The sequence below is a fragment of the Pezoporus flaviventris genome, unplaced genomic scaffold (genome assembly GCF_033815535.1).
Source record: "Pezoporus flaviventris isolate CSIRO_AGI_PZ_B2104156 unplaced genomic scaffold, CSIRO_AGI_Pfla_v1 ptg000082l, whole genome shotgun sequence".
Taxonomy (NCBI): domain Eukaryota; kingdom Metazoa; phylum Chordata; class Aves; order Psittaciformes; family Psittacidae; genus Pezoporus; species Pezoporus flaviventris.
Genome location: NW_026892630.1, coordinates 926,406 through 947,483, shown reverse-complemented (window position 1 = coordinate 947,483; position 21,078 = coordinate 926,406). Strand labels below are relative to the sequence as shown.

The 21,078-nt window shown below is 39.1% G+C and overlaps 1 protein-coding gene across 5 annotated transcripts in view; it reads left to right on the top strand.

The window, feature by feature from the left end:
* Positions 1-21,078, top strand: part of CDH13 (cadherin 13) — a 793,216-nt gene that overhangs the window by 471,618 nt on the left and 300,520 nt on the right. The window contains exon 14 of one of the 5 annotated variants that reach the window (XR_009747137.1): positions 91-880. The exons of 1 other annotated variant lie outside the window; for it this stretch is intronic. Coding sequence is in view for 2 of the 4 variants with exons in the window: in XM_061475028.1 (XP_061331012.1) it covers positions 91-125 (35 nt within the window). In the remaining 2 variants the exon portion in view is untranslated. Of the gene's footprint in view, positions 1-90; positions 2,261-10,969; positions 12,834-21,078 lie in introns of those variants that run through there. 3 more of the 5 variants (XR_009747138.1, XM_061475029.1, XM_061475028.1) reach the window with 3 other exon arrangements.

The window sequence follows — 21,078 nt, the reverse complement described above, 5'->3', positions numbered from 1 at the left end:
TTAAGTCTTAAATTACTTAGTTTAATTTCCTTGTTAGAAAAAGACAGGGCTTTAAACATTTCATGATGAAAAAAAAAAATTATATCTTAGGCGACTGTCAACCACTGATAAGAAACTACCCTTAGTGAAGCTGGCCAATGGACTGCAAACTTGTAAGTTGACTTTGAGCTTAAATAAGTAAAGAATTCCATTATTATGAGCAAAAAGTAACGTAAAAGACTGGGGGAAATACTGCTGTAAAGAAATTAAATAAGCTGGAGGTCTCTACACTGAAATTAATTTGTTAAACTGATGGTGAAAGGCCTCAGGTGTGTTGAAAAGCAGAGACTCACACAGATGTCTGTACTGTGATTGCAGAGAAGAAGCCTTAGAGATACCCTTTAATTTAACTTCTTGTTAATTTCCACTAACTTTCCCTGATTTATGCCTGCTGTCCCCCACCAGAATGTTTCTCTGATTTGAGGAATGCAGCTGCAGGGTCAATGACAAAAAGGTACTGGGTTTTTTTCCTTGAAAATGAAGTATTTGTTAATAAACCAATACAAAAATTAAAATCCTATTAAACTGTTGGATTTGAATGTACCTGAACATTGACAGAGTTAAAACTGCAGTGTTACCTTTCACCTAGTTCAGTTTTCAAAGCCACAGAAGCACATGTATCTCCTATATAACCTGTGTTATTCGTGCAGGGACATTGAATGTCTGAAGACTGAAGCAATGCATTCTTGAATGGCATAAGACTAAGGCAAATCATAGAAGGTTTCAGATGGAAAAGACCTTTAAGGTCATTGCTCTTTCCATTACAATGGCAGGTTTGTTACCTGCACATTCAGTTTTCAGCCTTTATGGTGAGTTACTTGCATTAATTTTAGACAATTGAGTAGGTGGTGGTATTTTTTCAGGGCTGAACTACTGTTTAGTTTTTGCAGAAGGAATTTTGGTTTTCCCAAGAAAAAGAGAAAAAAATTCATCCTTGTCCCTTTTAGCTCCAAGGAGGAAGCTGCAATTTTTCTGCTTTTCAGAGAAGTTTAATTTTCAAGAGTAGGAAAGTTTGCAAGATAAATTTTAGCATTTCTGAGGAGTAAAATATCCCTAGATTAGCTATAATTTCAAAAACTACCAAGATGAGGAAGAGTTTTGCTGTGAAAGGGTTTTGGGGGTAGTGGTGTGGGTTGCACTACTCTATTTTTAAGTTGCGTTCTTGCATTAGTGCGCATATAATGTTAATCCTTAAAGCAGCACTTAAATGATGCTGTCCAAGAAAGACCTGACATTTAGTGAATTTCAGTGATATAGATCTCACTTCCTAAAACCAATAACAGCAGCAATAATCACTATTACTTCAATAAATATTAATATTTATGTTACAGATCCTTTTGTCCGTATTAACATTATTATTGTTACTGCTCAATTATCAGTGAATCCAGATGGTTTCTCAGTTGCATGTATGAAAAAAATGCTACTGTTATTTGTCTCCTTAAAGATCTTGGTTGATTAGACTGTAGTAAGGAAAGGAGATTACCCCTGTAGTAAGGGGGTTAAGGGACTGCATTCAAACTGAGACAGTCTTTGTCTGGAACTTGCTTTTAACACAGACCTCTGTGTCCGGGCTTCTAATTTCTATGCAGGTGTACTCAATCCCGCAGCTTGTTGTGCAGTTGTCTTTGGGAGCCCAGCTAAAGTTAATGGTGCTTGAAATGCCACAGAAGTCCATATGTATGGATGTAATTGGAGACAGAATGTTTATATACCTAGTCATGTAGACTTGACAAATAGAAATACCCTCAAATCGTACATCAGCATATTTAAAAGGTACTTAATGACATTACATTTTATGGAGTCAATTAGGTGGGAAATGGCATTTTACACACATTTTAAACCATCCAAACATGTTCCAGAAGTATAGATGTGAAAAAATACAATACTTTAAAAGATGCATTCAGGATGCAATAGAGAAAAATGTTACTAGCAAATATAGCTCCCTCCTTAAGAGCTCTAATACTGTTCCTGATGGTCATTCTGTAGACATGAAATGAGCATTTAATGAAATTGGTTTGATAGACCATTCAGTGTTGTGAATTCAAATGAACATTTTATGCTTTTTCTTCACAGTAACTGTTGGTATATAATATTTTGTATTTCTTTTCTGAACAGCCTCTTAAAGTCATATAAATATATAACTTCAGATAGTTATCATCTAAATTGTTCTGTAATGGACTCTGACTAAAAACTAGAACTGAATAAATGGCCAGTTCAAATATTTTTTGTATTTTTTCTGTCATTAATGACCACTATACACCATGGGATTTTTGTTTCTTTTAACTGTCTCTGTCCTTGGATATTTCCCTGTTCTATAACATACAAACACCTCAAAATGTGCTCTGCATGTGGTCAGCTTGCTATTCAGCTTCAGATGTGAAATTAAAAATGAATGGGGGCGATCTGTTGCGTCTAAAGGTTAGGTGATGTTGCTTTTGCTTCTCTAGTAGACACCTGGTACTTACAATGTCCTTTAAAAGGCCGTTGATGTTTGGAGTAGCTCAGACTAGGTCTTTAAGTCTTACTTTGCCCTTGCACTTCAGTTGCAGATGTCATTGGCTAGTGCTTATGTAAGGTGTCATGGTTATGAGTCCCTCTTGACAAATTTTGAAATAGTCAGGTTAATTCCAACATATCCAAACCTGGCAATTTTCTAATTTGATTTTTCCTTTTCCAGGGCTTCTAAGCATAATACTTTCCTCTCATTTTTGTTCTTATTTACTTAATAAGATTATTATTTTAGTATTTCAAACTGGAATTAGTATATACCTGTGGATCTGAATGTGTCTGGACTATTTATGTTCATCTTCCACTTATTAAAAACTGATAATAAACTAAGCTGTAGTGCTGTCAAAGATGAGATCTGACTGCTTAAGCTGTTATACTTTGCTTTAAAGGCTGTGTAGTTTTTATGCTTGATGCATTTCATTTTCATCATAAATATGAAAAATGGCAAGACTTGTTCAATGCTACTTCAAAATAGTACTTATTCATTTCACTAACTGAATATTTTCAACTGTTCAGCTAAATTTATTAGATTAGGGCATGAGGAAATATACTTCCAAACTGCAGGCAGGCACCTCTGTAACTGTTTTGCTTTGGAAGAACTGGAAAGGAAGTGTTTTACTTCCTATTGGTCAAAGGAAGATGACATTGCTTTGGCAAAATGTCCAGCTAAAATTCATATTTATTAAAAAATGTAATAATTAGGACATTTTAGCTGCTTTGCCTTAGAACCTCCTACAAACCCCAGCCCCAGCAAGATATCTCGTGGTCCTAGTGAGCAGGAGTTGTATTAGAAGAGGAACTTTTCTCTCAGATGGTGTTTCTTATACGCCCATACATACATTTTTCACTTCATAAGAACAGCCCATTACATAGTCAGTATAAGTGGGTACATGGCAAGGAAGATATGAAGCAGAAACGAGGTTTCAACAGTGAGAAGTTAGAAGTATAAGAGCACTCTGGCATAAACCAGCAGAGTTTCAGATCTGTGAGTACAGTCTTATAATAAATGAGTTCTAACTGTGAGAAAGACTCTTGGAGACATCACCTGCTGGTGTCAGACTGATACTCTGAAAATTACTTCACCCTTGAGTAGAATTATGAGGCACTCATTTTGCAAGCACAGCACTAACACATCCTGTGTTTTTCATATTAAGAAATTTGAAAACATTTCCTCACATAAATAGGAAACAAAACGTATTATGGTGGTATAAGCTGCAAATTTTCAGGATAAACTCCTTTGCTTCTCTCTTCCTTATAAAGTTTTCCACAAGGTGTTACTGTTCAGTGAGATCACTAATTAAAGCAGTCACAAGGATGCCTACTGTTTGGAATCAAATTTCTTAACTGTGTGAATAAGGACACCTGTTATCTGTCTGGAGGTGGGTGTTTGTCTTTCAAACTCAGTGAGATTTGGGGTGAAAAGATTCCTTCATTTTTTTGAAACAGTACCAGGGCAGTCAAAACTCAATGAGCACTCGATATTGGCACTTGCAGCAAAGCCTAGGCAGTGCTTTGGAGCATAGACAAAGTCACAGAAGAGCATAGCTATTAAATGGTTATTTTACACAAAAGTGCAAAATAATATAATTTGTAGGCATATGGTACAAATATTACGACACTTTTTGGTGTCAGAAACTATCCATGACAAATGAACCAGGGATGCACATGAAACCCATTTATGACATTTCAAGTTCTATGTAAAGGCTAGACTAATAACTGTGTATCTAATTAATATCCTTTTACAGATAGTAAATCCAGGAAAGGAATACCTGGATGTTGATGAGCTGCCTAAACAGGAACTTGGTTCTGATCTTTTCTACCATTTTCACATTGCCTCTTTAACATTACTGAGGTTTCACTGAAGTCCATGATGACTTTTAATTATGCAAAGATTAATGTAATATTTCTGATGAAAGGGTAATTGAATGAAATCTGAAAGAAATGGAGCATGCATGAGTTAACTCCAAGCTCCAGCTGTGTTAACTCTCTTCTCTATGTTAAATGGGAATTAGAGGATGAATATATCTTGGGTAAAGTTCATTCCTGTATAGCAGGTCAGCATGAAACTTAAATGCCTTTAATTTTTATGATGTCTTAACTGCAATATGGGAAGCATAGTCTGTGTAATGAGGAGTGAATTTGGTCTCATAAGGAACACATCTTTCAAAGGCTTTCATTTGCTCTTTTTAGATCTGTTTCTTCAAAATAAGCAGGGAATTGAGTCACTAATATGTAAATATGTACAGAGAAAGCTAGAACTAGGGCTGCAACAGGGAAAGCTAGAGTGCTTGGAAGATGCCAGAGCATTTTCTGAAATTAGAAGTCATTTTGCAAACCAGATTGCTTATTAGCTGATTAGAATGTTTCTGCTGGAATGTGAGCTCTTGGCCACCAGAACAAGAGTGAATGAGTTTATGTGCTACCAGTTGCCTTTTTCCTAGTATGGGTCATTATGAAATCGTTGTCATAAAGTTATGTGCATTTGTTCTCCATTTACTTCTATCAATCATGTGGATCACCAAAAGAAATAAACTTTGAATTAGTGCACCGTGAAATAAACAGAGAGCTATAGTCATTTACTAAGTCAATGGTATGAATGCTTAGTCTGTATAAGGCAGCATTCTCCTTTTCCAATTCAGCATCTAAAACCCCAGGACTAGATGACCATTCAGATCTATGCTGTAGAGTTTGCTACCAACATCAAAACTCTTTTGACATTCCAATTACAGCCAACATCAATAGACTTTAGTGGAAGTAGGAAGGGGTTGGTTTTCTTTTTTTTTCCGTTTAAGATTCTACATCTTTGTCATGGTTTAAACCCAGTCAGGCAGCTCGTTCACTCACTCTCCCTCCCTTCTTTCTCTGATACGGCTGAACCCAGGACAATCATGAATCTCCTGACTCTAAACTGAACACTTAGACCTATATGCCTATAGAATTATTATACTTCATACTATTAGCACATTAGATCAGATAAACATGTACAATGTTTGTCAGTTTTCTTGACCAGCCAAAGCAAACATCATCTTCCAATGCCAAAGTACTAATGCCAACAGACACCATCTGCTTCTGATAATGAGCTGTGCTTTCTTATCTGAGACCCATTAACCAGAATAGTAATAATTCAGGCAGCTAGCACATAAAAATAACCCTGCCTATTTCACTGTTATCTCACTATTTGACTGTTATCTTAAAAGGAATGTGGCTGAATGTATCTCTCAAGTAGAGAGCAGAGGAGAGCTGCGAGATAAAAATGGTGAAGATCACATTAGAGACTTCAGAGAGAGTGATTTCTGGAGAAGGAAGTTATATATAGCTATGTTAGCTGTATGCTGCTTGTGCATTCCCCAGACACCTTCAGGGAAAGGTGGGGGTGACTGTGTGAGGACAACAATGCACACACTGCCATTGTGGCTTTCATGCTTGCAAACGTGTACAGCACATTACTTGTAGCTTGACAGAAATGACATTGAAAACAACACATGTTGTGTTACGATTCTTGAGTGCTGAGACCAGCAACGGAGACAGTATTGCTCTTAACAACCAAGAAATGAAATAATTACTAGGCATAATGATCGTTAACGTACAGATCTAAACCTGCCAGGCACAGGCTTACCGGGGTATAAAGTTCCTAAAAGAGATAGTTAGCGTGGATCAGCAAATGTGCTCCCTGCATACATTATTTGCACATTTTATGCTCACAGCATTCCTTAAATACTACTATCTTTTATGTGCTGTTGCCATCTGCAAACTTTACATCATGCATGATATAAAATGCATAACAGTGGGTTAAAAAAAATTAAATGAACAACGCAATCTCATTGAAGTCGGTGGATAAACCCTGGAAGTCAGTAATCTTTAGATTATCTCTTTAGACATGGGGTTCAAATAAGAAGCAGACCCTAATAACTTGACAGTATGTGTACATTTCTAGAACTTTCCTTTGGTCCTTCTTCATGGGGAGAATAAAGAAAAAAAAAAGGCAAGCAAGAAAATTGCTATTTCTATACAGAAAACAATAATGAACATTGGAAACCCAGTTGGGATAACAGAGAGGTTTTAAATTTGGAGATCCCCAAAGAATTTGCAACAGAGCAGTTCTGTTGATTTCAGCAGATTTGCTTAGATTCATCATTGAGTTTTCTGCGTGATTCTTTGTTTTTTTTTTGTTGATTTCTATAGATTTGGTATTCAGGGAGTTACTGCCCAGAATGTTTGTCCAGTAATGAACACATGATATCATTGTAACAGAATATTTTTAGGAGGTATATTTGTTGCTGATAGATTCCATTATTAACTACAGAAACTAAATGTAGACTAACTTCTGTAGTGGACATAAGCAATTTTGTGTGCAATGGAAAGAACAATCATGGATTTTATCTCAAGCACTCTTACTGGAACTACTAAAGATTATTACTACTGAATTTTATAGCCCATAATTTTGAATGTTGAATCTGATTTTAAAAGCCAAGAGTCACTCTTTCAGCAATCCACTTTTATAAAAGGGTCAAGTCATCATTAACAAGCAGAGCCATATATCCTATTCTTCCAAACAATGTCTGGAATAAGATAATTCTTTAAACATAACTTAAGCTGAGGCTGCTGAAAGGGCTGAGCCAAATTCATAATACTCCTGGCACCCTTTAACCATGCCAAGATTTTTGTAGATGTGTCAGCAAAGCAGATGTTAAGGAGACAGCATTTTATGGAGCTCCTATTATGTGGGAAAGCTTGGGGAAAACCCCAAACATGTCAATGAAATCTGCCATCATGGACTGTGAATGAGAGGAAAAAAGGTAACGCAGGGATAATCCAGGAAAATATGTGGAGAAGAGGCCATGAAGGAGTCACAGTAACAGAGGTGTTGTCAAAGTGGCAGAGTGGGAAAATGGCCTGTATGGCAAAAGACTGACAAGATATGAGCACACGGTAACTTGAATTTGTCAAGGGCCGTGAAAAGTAGTTGCAAAACTGCCAACTGAGGGGAGCCTGGGTAGGAGATTTAGCTGTTTGACTGGCTAGAAAAAGCCCTTTGGGACAATGTGTGAAAAAGAATCCTCTAGATCAGGACATAACCAAGATATATAGACCTAGAAAAGAGATTCCATGCCAAAAAGACTTTTCCAGTTTGTTTCTGGTTTTAGGCTCGAATGAGAAGCAGGATGATACTGTTGTTCTGAGCAGTCAAAGGAAGAACTGGAAGGCAGTGCATTAGGGGAAAGATTTAAGAGCTCAGTTTTAGCTGTGCAGAGCTGTCAGCTAAGCATCAAAAAAGTATCAGGGTTAGAGCTCAACACTTCTGGTCTAAATGGAAAAGCAGGCAGAGAAAGTAAGATCTGTCGACTATCAGCACTGAAGTGATTGATGAACATGCATGAATGGTGTCACAAATAAGGGGAAGAAATTAAAGTGGAGGGCTAAAAGGGTGTCCCCAAAAACCTGTGGTGGAGGGAATAAGACTGAAAGACATGCTGGGAAAGTGATTAGAGAAATCACAGTAAAGGAGATAGTGACAGGAGCCAAGGGAACATCAGATTTCCAGATGTGATTAAATGGGTCAAAGGCAGATGATAGGACAGAAAGGATGAAGTTGAGAAGCAATTTCAGTAGAAAAAAAGAATTTGCAGGGACTGTAGAGCTTTGAGATGAAAGGGAGAAGGAATGGGATGGTGCTTAAAGAGGCAGGTGGGGTAACAGAGAGAATGAAAATCATGCTTGTATTGTGAGAGAGAGACACTGGTCTCTAATAGACAGAAATAGAAAACTAGCATAGGACAAATCATTTTCATAATTAAACCTGAACTAACTAGTTTTAATATATAGTTTACTCAGAAAGAGCAAGGTGCATAGTGAGGTAGTAACATCCATTATATCTGTCAATATGATGTAAAATATACAAGCTTTTCTTCAGGTCTGCACATAAATCAACATATATTGCTCAGTATTTACAAGCTGTTGGTGAAGCAGTCACTAGCTTCTTGAATCCATGTGACACTTACTAATTTTGTGCTGACAGATTCCTCTGGTGAAGTTTCAGCCTATGGTTTGTACAAAATTCAGTGCTACAGCTGCTGTTCATTCATCATGTACAAGTGCCTGTCCTTAGCAGGAAGACCTCCGGGGATCTCCTAAAGATTCAGGGTAGCTTTGCCAATCCAAAGGCTGGTGTTACTTCCTTTGAGTCAGGAGTAAACAAATGCTCTCTAATGACACTAAGCTCTATTGTGATCTGGAAATGCTATTTTTTGGATGGTCTGTGAGGTCAGGGTCCTGAACTCTTGCTCTTCACTACCCCAGGAGATAAAGTTGTCAGAATTTAGTCCTAGCTGGAATCTCTAATCCAAATATATCTAAACTTTGACAAGTCATGATCATGAATTTCCTGCATGTAAGTCTGGGTCCTACTTCTGTGGCCAGACCTTTTGTTTAAACAGCATGCTAAAAATCCATGAGTCAAACAGGTCCAGATTTATCTTATTTGGAAGTTTCAGTGATACATCTCACTTCAGTGAGCCCCATTCATCACTCCCTCTGTGGATTCTTACACTTGTTTAATTTACTTTACTTACCTTTGTTTAACAGAGCTGAGGTCGTGCTGCAGAGGAAAGGACAGGCTGTTCCATGCTGTCCAGGTGCCTGCCTGGCTGTACAGCCACCTGGACAGGCCTCCAGCTGGCAGAATTTAATACTGAAGTCAATTCAAGTAATACCGAGATAATAACAAGAAAGAAGAAATAAAGTGAAATAGTCTTATTGATAATTATATTAAACTCGATTTGCCCCAAAAGAAAAGCCGATAATTAAAAACAAGGGCACAAATCAGGATCTAATAATGACCATTATTTAGTCTCCAGTAAAGACCATAACGACCAGCTGTTCGTGCTGCATGTGTCTGTGTGACAAAACTATTGATATTGCATCATTTAAATGTGCAGGTGCAATATATACTTGACAAACATTTCATGAGTGTTTGTGAGTTTTGATGTGCGTGTTTGACTTGCGTTTTGGTACTTTGACACTGGACTTGTCTCCTCTCTGGGTGGAGAGTACAAAGCCTTCAGTGCATTTTACTGGTTTATACCCAGTAGGCAGCTGAGCACCACGGTGCTGCTCATTCCCCCTTGATGGATTAGGGAAGGGAATCAGAAAGGGAAAAGTGACAAAACCCATGGGTTGAGATAAAGAAAGTTAAACAGACACAGCAGAAGCTGCACAGACAAACAAAGCAAAATAAAGACTTCATTCACCAATTCCCGTGGGCAGGCCAGTGTTCAGCCATTTGCAGGACAGCAGAGCTCCATCACACTTAGTGGTTACCTGGGAAGACAAAAACCATCACTACGATTTCCTCCCTTTTCTACCCCATTTCCCCGAGCTTTCTATGCTGAGCATGATGCCATAGGGTATGGAATATCCCTTGGATCAGCTGGTCCCTCCCAACTCCCTGTGCACCCTCAGCCTGCTTGCTGCCAGGGTGAGGAGCAGAAAATACCTTGACTCTGTGTAAGCACTGCTCAGCAGTAACTAAAACATTCCTGTGTTAACAGCACAGTTTCCATCACAAACCCAAAACACAGCCCCATACCAATTATTACGAAGGCAATTAACTGCATCCCAGCCAAAACCAGTATGACCAGTAAACCAGCACTGTAAGGTCAGAAGTTTTATTTGTTTGAGAGGATCTAGATCAAATTTAGCTATATATTTGTGAATATTCTATTCTCATATGTTTTTACGGCAAAGACAAATATTTGCAATTTACTAGTATCTAAGCAAAATTGGAGGAAAGTGACCCATTAGCTACAGCTAATGTTACATTTGCTCCTCATCTCTGCTCTTTTGATTTTCTTTACTACCTTTGTATTATTAGAGTGCCCATCTTAAATAGCTAAACTCATTCAGGTTGTGCTACCTTTGCTTTATTGAAAAAGAAAAAACGTAGACAGTGTACGTGAGATTTATATTTCTGTAGCAACATTAATATCGTATGCCACCTCTTTTATTCCCTGGTATATGCACAAAATATAAGGCACTATAAATGTGTTATTTTTTAAGATATTGTTTGTTTGCTTTCTGCTCTTCAGAGTGTGTTCACACAAGGGACTAACTCTCTGGCATTTTACTTGCACTCTTGTACTAGCGTAAGTGATCAAGGTGTCAAATGGGGAGAATCAGGTCCTGGCTTGAGATTTATGCACTACATCTTCTTGAATTGCACTACAAAGGACTCTGAATGCTCCAGGCAACATCTGGGGGGTTCTTTTGGAGATTTCCATCTTCACACATACCTGGGTAACACATATTTGATTACTGACGAATGTGTATGCACCCAATCAGTGTTTTGACATGGGGGGGGAAACCCCAAAAGTTAAAGATACTGTGATCTGTGTAGTAATACTCACATGCATTTCCCATTGCATAGGTCTGTAAGAGCTCCTGCCATTTGAAGCTGTCTACCGAGTTGCCATGACAACAAGAAAAAAGAAAGGATCAGATCTGAAGATTGCAGTTTTCACTTACTTTCTTCACTACTAGGCTTCAGTTGCTCCAAATTCAGTTTAATTTGCAGCCTCACTTACTCTGTCCAACTGTACATTGGTGTTTGACAGCCTTTACCTTACCTGCCATTTGTTAACGTTTCCATCTTGCAAGATGCAAGGCTGATGGGAATTTTCTCTGAATGTTAAAAGAATAGGATACCTAAACAGGAGTTTGGGGAAACAGAAAACACAGTGGCTTAATTTTTTCTCTATCTCTCTGTTGAGTTGTTGCTATTGAACTGTTCAGAAAATATTTTGTCTGTGGGTTAGTATTTGTATATGTATGAGTGTATGTATATACATATATATTTATATAGAGAGAAGAGTTATACCACAGGTTTAGCTTTTGTAAAATATTCATCTGGAGTGAATGAGGGATAATACAGCTACAGATGAATTGTAACTGTTCTATCGTAGCTAAACCTACTATGTTTGCTGTTTCTAGTGTGGCCGGAAGGAGAGAGCCTATTTTAATCACAGGGCTCCAACAGCCACTTTGCTGACACAGTCACATCAGGCCCAAGGCTCTGTAGTGTCACTTGTACCTCAGGGTCAGAAAGCAAGGAACACAAGCCCCCTTGGGCTTGTTTCTGTTCTGAACTGCTTTCCTTATGTCTCAGAAGGAATTTACAGTTGGGCAGGAGCGCCGCTTTGCGCTCCCCGTGTTGGTGTGAGCCGCTCTGGGAAGCCAAGGTCTGCTCTGGGAAAGCAGGACTGCACAGTCGTGATTCACAGTGGTGGGAGTGCTGGGCCTGATTCTTAAAGGGGATATAGTCAGCTTTCTTTATGCCCTTGTATTTGCCAGGGCAGGCTACAAAATGTAAGTCTTTCATCAGCTCTGCAGACATGCCTCAGGTGGATGTCTGCACATGAGAAGGTGATTAGAACAGCAAAAGCAAAGGATTGCTCAGAAGCACTGGTATTTCTCTCAGCCTCTATGCAGTTGTCCTTACATGCATAAGTGCGAGGCAGGAAACATGCCCTCATATACATATATTCACACACATACTCACAGTTTTGAATATATATATATACATACATACACATACGCACAGTTTCCAGTTAAGAGTAACAACAGAATTTCTTTGTGTGTGTAAACTTACCACACTTGTTTGAGGACATGGAGAGAAAGTGTTTGTTAGATATGAATATGAATAGTTTCTTATTCTGTGAGCATGTAAGGTAAAAAATCCCTTCTAATTGTATCAAGATGATCATCTTGTTATTAAATCGTGAAAGATCCATTAAAGCTCACACCAAATTTTTTTAAAATTAACACAAAAAATATGCTAGTGACAGACTGTGGCTTTTATTAGAGCTTTCCAGTGACTAGGGTAAGGTAAGTGTCTTAGAATATTTTACTAAACTTGCTTATTTAAAGTTTAAACAAGAAAGCTTCTTTATGCAATAGAACTTTGCAGCTGCATTCTTTAGTTAGCATTCTTACCGTAGTTATAAGTCATACTGTATGTTGTCTTTACTACAGTGAGATTATGAGCATATATTCCATAACACGTATATGTTTCAGTAGGAAAGATTTTGAGAAGTATTATGAAGTCCAAACATGCATTTAGTTTGCATAATGCTACACTAGATATTAAATGTGTGTTGGTGGATAAAATTTGCTGTATAGTAGCTTTTCTCTAACTTCCTGTATTGTACCAAATATGAAAAAGTTCCTTTTTTTTGTTTTATTTTCTGGTTTGTTTTTTTTTTGTTGTTGTTTTTTCGGTTTTTTTTGTTTATTTGTTTTTTGGGGATTATTTTTTTGTTGGTTTTTTGTTTGGTTTTCTGTTTGTTTTTTTTTTTTTTTTTTTAATCAGAAGGAGTAAAGTGACAGAGGAAAAATTAGTTTTTGTTGTGGACTTCCCTAACATCATGGATGCCTTTTGTGCGGTGGACTTTCCTAACATTGTAGATTTCTTGCTAAGACACAAGCCACCCTCAGACAGGAGCCTGTTTTTGTCTTCCAGCTTAACTCCTGCAGTCCTGACCATGCACAAGCACCCACTGGCCTTGTTTCTCTTGCAGCATGCTTTAGGTGTTTCAGTTACCAAAGGGGTACTCAGGTTGGTGGGAGGCTCTGCTGAGCAAAGCCTTCAGGAGTGGGCTGTTAGGCAGCTGCAGGCATGTCAGCAGGGAGGTAGGTGCCTGATCTCAAACGTTAACATGAGCATGCTTCTAGGTCTCTTTCTCTGCCCATGCCTTGTAATAATAATCTGCTATTTTATGTCTTAAAAAAAATATATAGTATTTTCAGGCAAATTTTTCAAAAGGAAAAAAGATCATCAAATGCATAATGTAACTGCATTTTCAAAGTGGGTATTTACTGAACACATCCAAAGGCACCCAAAGATAAACTGCGCTCTGTGCTTTGATCTACGAAACCTCTATCTTGAATAAAAGACATTATAATGCTCCCCCACCCCCAAATACTCTTTTTCTGCTTGCTTTCTTCCTCACTCGTTCTTCCTGCAAAACCCACCTCTGGGAAGTCACCCACTGACATTAGTGTCATTTCTATCAAGTTCCAGATAAAGCTACTCTTTTCTCATTTAAACCAAGGCTTACACAGCATTTGGTGGATCATGAAAAGGGCATCCAAAATGAGGAACAAAAGAAAATCCCTTCTGCCTGGAACTACACTAACAGTGGGAAGACTCTGCCCGACGAGAAGAGATCTTCCTTGGATAGCACCACAGCTTTTTGACATGTAGAGAGGTCAGCCTCATGGCTGAAACTCTGAATCAAGAGAGATATGTCGAAGCCTCCATTCACCATTATCCTGTTACTTCTACACCTATATTAAAGCCTCCAGCCTGAAGATTAAAACAAAGGGAATTGACCTGAATTTCCTACTGAGTATTGAGGAAGATTAAGTAAGAGTGGGACATTGGCTCATACACTTTTTGAGCCCTGTTCTCATCACATTTACACTGGTGTAAATCAAAGAGCAACTCCATTCCTAAAATTGTTTGCGATTCAGTTAAGCATGTTTAGATGAAATTTTTCCCCACAAATTGCTTTCACTGGTCTGTTTTGAACAGTAAAGCAGCAATATTTGTCACAGAATTGTTGAGTGCTTATATATTATCAAAAGTCTGGTTTTCGTGACATACAGAGAAACCTACAGCTTAGATGCCTCCCACAGATAATTTGCTTGCTTGAATGACCACTTCAATGTGTCTCTAAGGCACCAGCATAAATTGGTTTAATCTTTGCTTGAAATGGCTGTGGCCTGTAGTCATATAATCCATCCTAGTCTCTTACTTGTCATTTAAGTTAAGTATCACTATAATACAAACTCATTTATTAAATTGTTCACTTACAATTAGCTTGTAGGGCCCCAGCTTAAATCTTTCATCAGTACAGAAAGGCAAACATATATTAACAACTGTTACGTCACTGGTCCTTCCCTTGCAAAGACCTCCCGTCTGAAATAATGAGAAAGCTGTCAATTTTCTTCAAAATCGTTACTAACAGTCTCAGCCACTTGAAACAGCAGAAATTTGTGCACATAATTTTACAGCACTGTTTGTCTAAAGGCTAAGATTCTTTCTGGATGGATTAGTAATGTCTTGTTTAATTAAAAAAAAACCAAACACACCACAAGATAATATTAAAGCCACATCAGCTTGAGAACATCAAGTCTAAGGCAAAACTCTGATCCTATCTTCCCTTTATCACACCTCTAGAAATTCTGTTGTCTGAGGTACACTATCTGATACTAACAAAAAGATAAAAAACTAAAATACCAATTATTTTATCTGAATTAACTGTATGATCTGTAATCTTTAGAATTAACATGCAAAGTACATTAGTAATTGTCATTATTCTATTTAAAGCAGATATAGCTGACTATTTTGCTATGTAAATCACACAACCGATTAATACACTGCTCTCTTGCCTCACACTAAGGTATGCTAGTTGATTTGTATCTGTCCAAATGAAATAGATACACTCATACACTCAATGGAAAGTTACTAGTTGCACAATTGCTATGTGTGTATATATGTAAATATATAGAGATATACACATACATATATATATATATAATATATGCAGATAGAGGGAGATACAACATGAGGGTTTGGAATAAACAGTTTAATTCCATGACTTGTGGATGAATACATGAGGAAAGGAATAGCATGGGTTATATATACGCCAAACCAGCCTGATTTAAAAAGAAAAAAAAGATAAAACCCACACACTAAACCCCATGTTTATCCCAACTCTCATGTTGTATTTATGCTACCTTTAGTTGTCCCTTCCTGACACAATTATATAATTTGAAGATATACATCATTGCTTACTGACTCGTTTTTAGTTTTCTATGTGTCAGCAGGTCACCAGTAGTGGAAAGGGAAGAGTCTATAGCCAGAATTCTGCATCATTGTTCTTTCAGTAGGACAGCTGTTTGGAAAGTTTCATCCACCGTTTGAACATTACACTCCTCCTCTGCATCGGCAAATGACTGAATTTGATGACTTGGGGTTAGAATGAATGTAGCCTACAGCCAGACTGCATACATACACCCCTGTGAGAGCACAGGTGGTGGGCTGTGGTGGTAAATTCAGTGCAAGCTGGCTTGTTACTGCTCTTTCAGAAAGAGCCCTTCCATAATGTCATACTTTCCATTACAAACTCTGTCTCTTAAGCTACCACGGGGATCGTTCTTACTATGATTTTATTTTTTTTTTCTTTTTTTTTTTCCCCAGAAGGAAAATACTTCGATTTTAAAGATACGTAATGGAGCTATTTTTCAAATTAATTGTCCTTTGGGGCCCTAGTTGCTGAATTGCTTGCTGTTTTTGAGGTGTAAATAAACGTTTCAATTTATGATGTGGTTGCAAAGAAACTTGTAATTTATTTGTGAAATGCTGAAATAAAAGTTGTATGGGCTTTTACCTTCTGTCTGGGCATAGACCTTCCTGATGCAACACAGCAGGAATGGAGAAGTACAGAATGACCTTGTGCCTCTCAAAGGGCTGGAATAGCTTGCACTAAGTGCCAGAAACTCCCACGTTGCTCTAAGTAAAAGATAAATTGCAGCCTTCATCATCGCCATGCCATGGTCATAGAAGCTGGAGGTTAGAGAGGAAAATAAAGGTTTGACCATGCAAGAAAGCAGTAGCAGAATATTCAACATCCATTCAGGTAACAGCCATGATTTGTCTTCCAAAGCCCTACTTCCATTACAAAGAGTCACAGAGTTGCATTCACACAAACCTGGGTAGGGTATCCCCGGGCTGGGCTGTGTGCAGGACCTTTAATGGATCTTGTGTTGCACTTCCTTTCTGCTTCTGCTTTCACCTTCCCCACCTACCACCATCACTTCCACTTACAGACAACAAAGAGGCACAAAGAGCCAACGTTGTAAACATCACAGAAACAGGCTGATCAAATGTCAGCTACTAAGGACCACCATGGGATGCTACAGGAGCGCATCTCTGTCATGGCCAATTACAGTATGGCTTTTAACAGCCAGTACTACCATAGTCCATAGTCTTATCTGATGTGCTCCCTCCTGTGCTTAACTCCTCTTGACAATGCATATGCATATGTGATTTACTTGTGTCTGTGATTCAGAAAGTCTTCCTACAAAATTTAGAGCCCTTGCTGGCTTCAAGCACAAACCATTCTGGGCCAGGATGCCCAAAAATAGCTTGAAGTGCATTAATGCCCTTCTGTACCAGTAACTGCAGAGGTCACTGACAAGGCTTAGCACTTTAGCATGCTGTGTTTCCAGTGAGGACATGAGGTTTGTAAGACGCTATTTTCTGTTTTCACTGAGCAATTATAACCTGCAATTACAAAGGGAAAGGAAGTGGGGTGTAATCTCCTGTGCTGCCAGATGTTCCCACACATTGTAGAAGTGCCCAGTAGGTGAAATTAAATAACAACTCTGGTCCAGAATCCAGGGCAGAAAAAGGAAGGCTAGCTAGGATGAAAATCCTGTGGGAAATTTGCACTATAGCACTATGATATTATCACCTCTTTACCAGGGAGTTCTCTTTCCAGCACAAAGCTAGAGCCTGTTGGGTTTCTGAAATTCTTACCAGTTGTTTTTTTTATCTTATAGGAAGTTATCTAAATTGACAGAGACACATAAAAATAGAATATCTTTGAAAATAGCCTTTTACTACATCTGAGAATACAGGAAGCTGAGGAGGGAGGGCATCACTTGAAGGAAACGTCTGAGTACAAGGCACAGCGGCTTGCTTTCACAGAGACCCACCTTCAGGTTTTGCCTATTGCCAATGTTTTATCAGACTTTGAATCTAAAGGGGGCTTTTTAATGTGGGCTGTAATAAGTAGAAGATGAAAGAGCATACATGAAACTTGTGGTGTAATTGAGCAAAAGGTCATTATCTGAAAGCCACAGCAAAAAAATGACACCTGCTTTAGTCTCAGTTGAGATCATTGTCCTAAACCATTGCTGTGCCTTGGACCTCAAAAGAGGTGTTTGAAACAGTACAAAGTTAAATCATAAGGAAAATACTGAATGGTTTTTAGCCAGGTAGAAGTTTTTCCATTGCCCTTTCAACCTTCTCTCATCTAACAAACACCACACATTCTGGATTGCACTCTACTGTTACTCGGTAACTTTGCACAGTTCAATCTAGTTACATTTTTTTTCTCCAGCAATTGTAAACCAGAAAAGTCCCTTCTGGCTTCAGTACCACCTTTTTACCTGCAGAAACAAAGCAAAGGTCATTGCTCCTGCTGTAAAACTATTGGGATGCTCTTCCTCAAGCACCACGCCTCTGGCCAGGCTCCACTCATCTACCTCCCAGCACCTGATGACCTTCACTGCTCCTGTTGTTACAGCAGTGAGTAAGTTACTCTAGTCCAATACACTTCAGCTTTATATGACAGTACATTTTATTACTTATGACTTACACAATTTCCTGTTTAAACATGCAGTTGTGGGATACTCACCGTCATTACTGTGCCTGGATGTACTTTTTATGACTAACTGTCCAAAACAAGAAAAACTTTTAAACAAAACAACGCAAACAAACAAACACTACCAGAGTTCTGTCTTTGCAAATTGATCACATATATTTTTACAGAAGTATAGAATCATAGAATGGTTAGGATTTGAAAGGACCTTAAGATCATCTAATTCCAACACCATGGAATGTGCAGGGACACCTCACTCTAAACCACATCACTCAAGACTTCATCCTTCCTGGCCTTGAATGCTGTCAGGGATGGAGCATTCACAGCTTCCCTGGGCAACCCATTCCAGTGCCTCACCACCCTCACAGTAAAGAACTTCTTCCTTATATCCAATCTAAACTTCCTTTGTTTAAGTTTTAACCCATTACCCCTTGTCCTGTCACTACAGTCCCTAATGAAGAGTCCGTCTCCAGCATCCCTATAGGCCCCCTTCAGATACTGGAAGGCTGCTATGAGGTCTCCACGCAGCCTTCTCTTCTCCAGGCTGAACAGCCCCAACTTTCTCAGCCTGTCTTCATACGGGAGGTGCTCCAGTCCCCTGATCATCCTCGTGGCCTCCTCTGCACTTGTTCCAACAGTTCCATGTCCTTTTTATGTTGAGGACACCAGAACTGCACACAATGCTCCAGGTGAGGTCTCACAAGAGCAGAGTAGAGGGGCAGGATCACCTCCTTCGACCTGCTGGTCACGCTCCTTTTGATGCAGCCCAGGATACGGTTGCTTTCTGGGCTGTGAGCGCACACTGAAGCCGGCTCATGATCAGTTTCTCGTTGACCAACACCCCCAAGTCCTTCTCCACAGGGCTGTTCTGAATCTCTTCTCTGCCCAACCTGTAGCTGTGCCTGGGATTGCTCCGACCCAGGTGTAGGACCTTGCACTTGGCATGGTTAAACTTCATGAGGTTGGCATCAGCCCACCTCACAAGCGTGTCAAGGTCCCTCTGGATGGCATTCCTTCCCTCCAGGGTATCAACCGAACCACACAGCTTGGTGTCATCGGCAAACTTGCTGAGGGCACACTCAATCCCACTGTCCATGTCAGCAACAAAGATGTTGAACAAGATCAGTCCCAACACCAATCCCTGAGGGACACCACTGATGGAAAGTAAGTGGACAGTGCTCATGGACCGAATTAAATCCTCATATCACTACCAGGTATTTAAAATTTTACCTTTTATAGGTAAACAACACTCATGGTTTACATCTCTCATCTTGCTTCATGCCAGCAGCCACTTGGGAACAAACTTTATGCCTGATTAATTTTGCCGTTCCTGTTACCTTGCAATCTTCACTCTTGTGTGTAACTGATCTGCTGGGGACAATGGTAAGATAACGAGTCGAGCCTGCACTTAGAAATGGCAACAAATCAAATAACACCCCATTGTACACAAATAAACAAAGATACACATCAACTGTATCGTGCTCTTTGATCAGCTGCAGTAAAGCAACAGGGCTATAAGACACCTTCCAAGTAGCCACAAAACAGGGGTTATAACCTGACTTAGTGTTACATCTATTATTGACTTGGCTGGTACCAAGGGAGACAGTTAGCCTTTGGGGGGATTGGAACATGTGTTTCCTACTGGCACCACTAAAAATCCAGAATCATAAAAGCTGAAACACCCACCCCAAGAAAACATTAAAATAATTACATTTTTTTTAGTCATTATGAGACAAAATATACTGAATTTTTTCCTGTATCTCCCGGGTAACTTAATTGTGAACTGAGTGAAACATCTAGCGAAGAGGTGCCCTGGTTAACTGCTATGCAGCCTTTCATATACTAGATTGCAGAAAAGAACAAGAACAAGATCAGGGATATTTAATTCATACAGGGATCACGGAGTACATGACAGATTCCACAGATAAAGCAAAGTAGAAACAATATATTGTAGCAATTAGAATAACCCTTATGTGAGACAGCAAGTCAAAAGGAAAGATTTCAGTTTTCTTGTGCAATAAATTTCACATGTGCAAGCTGTGACTATTAGTTACATCATGTAAGAACTAGACCAGTGCTGGAAAACCCCATCACAGTGCCTGACGAGTTTTGCCACTGTTACCAGTAGCAAAAACTGCATTAATCTCTATGAAAATGGCTTGCCCTTGGATCCTGCACAAAGATGTTGAAACATTAATGGCTCTAGATGAGAAATCCTTTGAGCTGGCCAGAAACCATCTATCCTCAGGCCTGCCAAAGGCTTCATGCCGCTGTTCGCCATTATACTGGCAGAGCTGACTGCAGGGTTTTGACCCATGAGTACCCGTCAAGCTGCGCTCTCTTGTGTCTTTAGTCCCATCAGACCACAAAGTGCCCTTCTCTCACTTTGTTCAGTGACAGGGACAGACCTGCAACGGGAAGGCAACAGAGGGCACAGTTGAAAACCCTCCTGGCAGAGAGGGGACCCTCTTGGCAAACCCTCCCATCAAGTGCAGCCCCCGCAGCTCGATGGCCAAGGAGCCAGGATGCAGAGGCACCTTTTGGTTCGGTGAATGGTTTTTCCTCCCCTCTTTCTCACTCAATTAAGACAGCTCTTATCACCTGGTGTCTGTGCCATTGACATCCCCTCATCATTCTTGCACTGATACTTCAGCCTGGCACCTTATTAAAGGGCCATCAGGGGTTATTTTTTTTGTCAGATATGCAATAAACCTACTTTTAATTGTAGTTATATGTCCTCATTTACACAACTTTCTCACACTCTTAATTCCTGCTCCTTGGCACAGTGTACTTTGTTCTCTAGCAAATGAGCACTGATTACCTGAAGCTAATGAAAAGGAGTGCTGTACACAACTCTGGGGTTGAGTGGATGCAGTCCAAGGCTTTCTTTCTTCAGTTCTTTTTTCCTTCAATTTTAAACAGAAGACCTCTTGCTACTGCAGCTCTTCTTCATCTTTTGCCCTGCTTAGGCTTAATAAGGGAGGGAGGCAGTACGTGAATTTAAATGTCATTATTTAGTGAAGGTGTGACTTACTTATGGAAAAGACAGATATGTGGATTTATTGTTTAAATCAAAATATTAAAA